Source organism: Coturnix japonica, unplaced genomic scaffold (genome assembly GCF_001577835.2).
Source record: "Coturnix japonica isolate 7356 unplaced genomic scaffold, Coturnix japonica 2.1 chrUnrandom473, whole genome shotgun sequence".
Taxonomy (NCBI): domain Eukaryota; kingdom Metazoa; phylum Chordata; class Aves; order Galliformes; family Phasianidae; genus Coturnix; species Coturnix japonica.
Window position 1 is genome coordinate 82,954 of NW_015439876.1, and position 6,037 is coordinate 88,990.

The 6,037-nt window shown below is 48.8% G+C and overlaps 1 protein-coding gene across 1 annotated transcript; it reads right to left on the reverse strand.

Annotated features, from left to right (window-relative positions):
• Window positions 1–3,010: 3,010 nt before the first annotated feature.
• On the reverse strand, window positions 3,011–5,309 carry LOC107307042 (olfactory receptor 14C36-like). Its single transcript, XM_032441657.1, has 2 exons — window positions 4,997–5,309; window positions 3,011–3,968 (listed from the first exon to the last, which is right to left on the reverse strand). Exon 2 carries the CDS (start codon window positions 3,943–3,945, stop codon window positions 3,031–3,033), a length of 915 nt encoding a protein of 304 aa, XP_032297548.1. The 5' UTR covers window positions 3,946–3,968; window positions 4,997–5,309; the 3' UTR covers window positions 3,011–3,030.
• Window positions 5,310–6,037: the final 728 nt, after the last annotated feature.

A 6,037-nucleotide genomic window follows, 5' to 3' on the forward strand; every position in this document is an offset into this window, starting at 1 on the left:
ATCTTGAACCACCGTGGATTCATCTACATCCGGCACATTAGCCAATTTGTCAATAATATCACTTTGTGTTCCCTCCACTTTGTCTAACCTTTCCACTATATTTTCCCTTATTTTGACAATGGCTGAAGTATAAAGCTTAACTTCTGTAGTGCTTATATATAATTCAAGCTCCTGAAGTCTGCTAATTAGCTCATTTACAAGGGGCTTTCTTTCCCCTTTGCCATATACTAATGCAAGTGCACTGGCATGCTTTTCTGGAGCTGCCTTTGTAAAGTCACACCACATTTGTCGTGGAACACGGACTGCTTCAGGATCATGTAATTGGTTTGGATCGTTACAATTGAAGTGAGGGCTGTATATCATTTCCACCAGAGCACTTTCTCTCAAAAATTGGATACCTTTCTCTATATCAGTCCATTTCTTTTTCTCAGGCTCCACGAAGGCTGCAGGCATTTGAGCTGGCAGTGCCCCCCAGAGCAGACAGCTGGCTTTTGGCCTGGCTGGGACCCCATGTGCCGGCAGGCCGGCTTTTGGCCTGGCAGGGCCCACTCGAGTCACCTGGCTGGCATTTGACATGGTATGGTGCCTTAGGCCAGCTGGCTTTTGGCCTGGCAAGGCCCCCACAGGTCAGCCAGCTGGTTCTGTCCTGGCAGGGATCCCTGGGTCTGCCGGCTGGGTTTTGGCCTGGTAGGGCTTCCCTGTCTAGACGGCCAGCTTTCATCAGAGATTCGAGATCTTCCTCAAGGGCTGAGCCCAGCCTGTCCTGTGCCAGGAAGCAGCAGATGCAGAGTGTGACCTGATTTTCCTTTGCCCTCCAGAGCGAGTTGCCGTCTGGAATGCGGTGGCCGCCTATGTACAAGAGCAGCTCCTGATGCACAAGGTGTGTTGGCTGTTGGGTTCCTCCTCTCCCTGTCCAGCTCAGCCTACAATTCATCTGCATCCCCTGCACACACAGCAGGAAACTCACCCCACATTTTTCTTCTGGGCATCTGACGGGCTTCCTGTCAATGCAGGATCACTTGTGCTGGTGGTGTCATATTTCAGGGCCCATCAAGTATCAGGAAGCCTCTGGATCCCATGAGGCTGTTTCTGATCTGCCTGCTGTGTTGCATTTTGGAGGGCAAGAAGAAGGAGAGGACTGTGCAGCCCCTTCCCAAAGCCTTTCCCCATGCCCTGGCTTGTGTCTCTGAGCCGTGAGAGAGGGTGTCACGGAGTTCTCTCTAGAGCACACTCCTTGACAGCAGTGAATAGTGAAAAGGAACCCCATAGTAGATGAAAAGAGAACACTTTGCTACAGAAAGGGAAAGGGGGCCTCACTAAGGCAAAGGGTAGTTACAGATAGGTAGTTTATGTTAAGGGGGTCAGAGAGAGGGGGAATTGCAGACACTTAGTTTGAGAAAACAAGGGGATGAAGGCCATGAAGATAAGGGTGGAACAGCCCGAGAACAGTGTGGTGATTAGATGTCCACAGAGCAAGCTGGAAGCAGTTTGGGGGGTGCCCCTCCCAAAGGGTTGAAAGTTTATAGTGAGGAAGATGATGAGCCTTCATCCCACGACCACCCCCACAACTCACTATGCATGCACAAGGGGGGAGGGACTGCATGCTAATGGAGTCTCAGGAATGTAATGAATATGTATCCAAATTCCTGCAAACTATTGATGATGTATTAGTTCAGCCTATATCTGTTGCACGCTTTCTCCTGACAGTGTGCAAGTGAGGTGGAGCTCTCCCCCTTGCACCAGGGAGTATGCGTATCACTCATTAAACATACCTGCTTTAGAACTACTTTGTGGTTATGGAGTTTGATTCCGTAAGTCATATGTCATAATTATTATTTTTTTCTTTTTCTCTGTCTTAGTAAATAGCTTTAACCGAGCAAATTCTAATCTGCAGCACTGCCCTGAGTCCCTTACAGATCTCCTTGGGACTCTTCAATCTGACCTAGTCACGCAGTAAAGAGCACCAAAACATCTCGAAGCATTCTCAGGGAGCAGCTCCTGAAATATATTCCTTACACCAGCATTGGAAGAGGCCTCCAGTTCTCTGGTTCCAGTTCTGGCAATGAGCTCTGCAGTCACTCCAACTCCTGCAAGAGGACAACAGCCGCTTCAGCTCCTACAGAGAACCCTGTGGTTGCTATAACCCCTACAACAGGTCCAGGACTTGCAAACAGATATTCATATGAATTAGTATCTATGCATTTGTTTGAACCTGCCTACATGATACATACGTGAATATATACTATATATATCATATCTGTATATATGCATATGTTATTATATTATTCTTTACTTTTTCTCTGTCTTAATAAATAGCTTTGACACAACAAATTCTAAACAACAGCACTGCCCTGAGTCCCTTACAGATCTCCTAGGAACTCTTGAAACTGACTCCATCATTCAGTGTAAAGCAACAGAAGATCTCAAGGTCTTCTCAGGGAGCAGCTCCTGAGGTATATTCCTTACATCAGCTTTGCAAGAGGCCTCCAGTTCTCTGGTCCTGCTCTGAAGCAGCCCTCTTGTTATGGCAGTGCCAGCAAGGAAACCAGCTCTGACACAGCCGTTCACATTGCCGTCTACTGACTGCAGCCCCAGAGTGCTTCTGTAGAGGCAACTGGACTGTTGTGAGACACACAAGACCTTCAGGTCAGCACAAATGAGAGGACCTGAGAGCACTGTGGCAGGGTAAATAGAGCAGGAATGAAAAGAGCCCGTTGTACTGCTGTCTGTGGCTGTAACTCACTCAGACCCAGACAAGGCAAGAGGACAGGAAGTGAAAAAGAAATGTCTACTCTGAACGCATTTTATTTATCACTTAACCTATTCAGGGAATCTGGTTCAATGTTTATACGAACTCTTGGAATTAGAAAATACAGAGTAGTTAGAAAAAACTAGGAAATAACATGCAACATTTTTCTGCATATTGCTGTATCACACAAAATCAAACCAACAAATATGCATAAAAGATAAAGAACTAACACAGGGAACCATATGAGGAAGATGTGCACTTTATGGAAGCTGGAAAAGTACTTACTGCAACACCTTCCTGAGAGCGTGCTTGATCTCCCTGTTCCTCATGCTGTAGATAATAGGGTTCAGTGTTGGAGGAACCACCGAGTACAGAAGTGCCACTGTCAGATCCAGGAGTGGGGAGGAAATGGATGGGGGCTTCAGGTAGGCAAAAGCACCAGTGCTGACAAATAGGGAGACCACGGCCAGGTGAGGGAGGCACGTGGAGAAGGCTTTGTGCCGTCCCTGCTCAGAGGGCATCCTCAGCACAGCCATGAAGATCTGCACGTAGGACACAACTATGAAAACAAAGCACCCAAAGCCTAAACTTAGACTAAAAATGAGTAACACAACTTCCCTGGAATTTGATTCTAGGCAGGAGAGTTTGAGGATCTGGGGGATTTCACAGAAAAACTGGTTGACAACATTGCCTTGGCAGAGAGGCAGTGAAAACGTACTGGCAGTGTGCAGCAGGGAATAGAGAACCCCAGTGCCCCAGGCAGCTGCTGTCATGGTGGCACAAGCTCTGCTGTCCATCAAGGTCCCGTAGTGCAGGGGCTTGCAGATGGCAACGTAGCGGTCATAGGACATGATGGTGAGAAGGGAATAGTCTGCTGAGGCAAAGAAGAGAAAGAAAAAGATCTGTGCAGCACATCCTGTGTAGGAGATGGCCCTGGTGTCCCAGAGGGCGTTGGCCATGGCTTTGGGGAGAGTGGTGGAGATGCAGCCCAGGTCGAGGAGGGCCAAGTTGAGGAGGAAGAAGTACATGGGGGTGTGCAAGTGAGGGTTGCAGGCTACGGCTGAGCAGATGAGGCTGTTGCCCAGGAGGGCAGCCAGGTAGATGCCCAGGAAGAGCCAGAAGTGCAGGAGCTGCAGCTGTTGCGTGTCTGCCAATGGCAGTAGGAGGAATTCGCTGATGGAGCTGCTGTTGGGCATTTCCTGCTCGTGGTCTTGAAGTCCTGTTCAGTGTGGAGAAGATAATGAATATTCCAGACCATTCTCAGAGACACTCTTTCTATAGTGTTTTAATTCTCCTATGACAATGTTCATTTAGCTCTAAAAATATAATTTAATTTCATGAAGTTTAGCATTCTATAAGCAGAATTAGCACATGGAACTTTAACCTTCCTTTCATCTTCTAATCTTATCCCATCTCCCTGGATTATTTCATTAGTTTTGTGTCTCATAACTTTACCCTCACTGCTCATAACACCCTCAGTCCCAACCTTTGTGCCCTTCAATTTCTGTTAAAGAATCATTCGTATCTGCAGTATAACTGCCTTATTCTTGTCAACAAAAATTGATAATTTCAACTAGTTCCATTGATGGAATCGCTCCTTTCCATGAAAGGAGAGGCTGAAAACACTTCACGTATGACAGTTCACAAAACAAGCAATTGACTGAAGAATTAGGGAGTCTCAGAGCTGTGTTTACATTTGACAGCCCCTTTTAGATTTCTGTTTCCAGTCCTCTCCCCTTCCTTACAAACAAGAAATTGTAATTCGCTACCCCGGCTTTCCTCTTGCAAAGTACCATTACAAGCATTCAGTTGTGCAGTGGAGCTGTGATTCCCTGCCCCAGGCAGCAGCTGTGGCAGCACAAGCCCTGCCGGGGGGCTCCTTCCCCCCACACCACACGTCTCCCCGCAGCGCCCTGGGCAGCTCCCCGGGCAGGCTGAGTGCTGAGCCTGGCAGGCGGCAGAGTCCCATACCCGGCACACAGCCCCTGGGGCACAGCAGGGACCCTGCTCTGCAGTACAGCCCTGGGCACCCACCTGCAGCCCTGGCTGCACAGCCTGCAGCCGTGCTGGGACACGCAACCCTCAGGGCTGTGCTCTGACACTGCAGCACGGAAGCCCTCAGCTGGAGCAGAATTCTTTATCCACAGTAAAGAAACATGCAGTGCCTGCATCCAGATCTCCTATGGGATGTCCCAAATTAAGTTGACCCTCTATGAAAAGCAGCTCATGGTCTGCAGTGAGACTTACCCTGTCATGGTCTGTGAGCAATGCTCCTGGAGAGAGCACGCAGCCCACTCAAACCACACACATCCTTGACGCTCTCTCCAATTTCTCTCTTCTCCTTCTGTCCCCTACAGGTTGTGCTGTGCACAAGAGCTGCTCCTGGGTACAGCTATCTCTCTGCAGCTCTGCCCTCATTTATGAGCTCCCTGTGTCCCAGGAGCCTGTCCCAGCTCAGCAACAGATGATGTCATTTTTATCCTTTCCACTCATTTCCCCTGACATGTCCCTGGGTCCTCATGGCCAATAGCTACTAAAAGACAACAGCATAATGACTGTGAGTTGAAATTCGCTCAATTAACCACCACAGTGGTCAGTGACTGACTGGAGACATATGGGGAGTACTAATAGAGTTTGTTTGATGAAGCACAGAGGGCAACCAGACAATGACAGGGAAGTTTGGACTTTCCCTGTGCAGGACAGTGATCCAGCTGAGGCAGTGCAGAAGTCTCATCCCTTGACAGAAATCCTGGAGCTGAAATGGGATTCAGCTCCCCACAGAACCACAGGAGCTGGGATTCCTCTGGTTCAGTTCAGAAGAGCACAAGGAGTTGCCTGCATGTGAGCTCCTGCTCTGAGTCCTCGGACCTTCAGCTGGGAGGCAGCTGCTCACACACAGACACTGGGTGATGCCCAAGGTGCCTGGGCTGCTCCTGATGTGTGCCAGTGCTTGTAAATCGTGTGGGAAGTCTCTGATATAGACACCTCTTTCCTGGGCATCAGCTGAGGGCCAGAGAGGGGATAGCACCGGCTGTCTGGTGAATTCACTCACAGCTACAAGAGCAGCACAGGGCCTTCAGCAAAGCCATGCCCATGGTGTGTCCGTGCTGCTACGTCACCTCCAAGACCCACGATCGGTCTAATGTCTGTGTGCCACCTTCTGCACACTGATACCATAGATGAGCTATCCAGTCCAGCTATGTCCAGTGATGCTTTTCAATTAGGATGTTTACTTCTGTGGTTTTGCACTAATGCAAACACCAACACACAAGAAGCTAGAAATCTTGG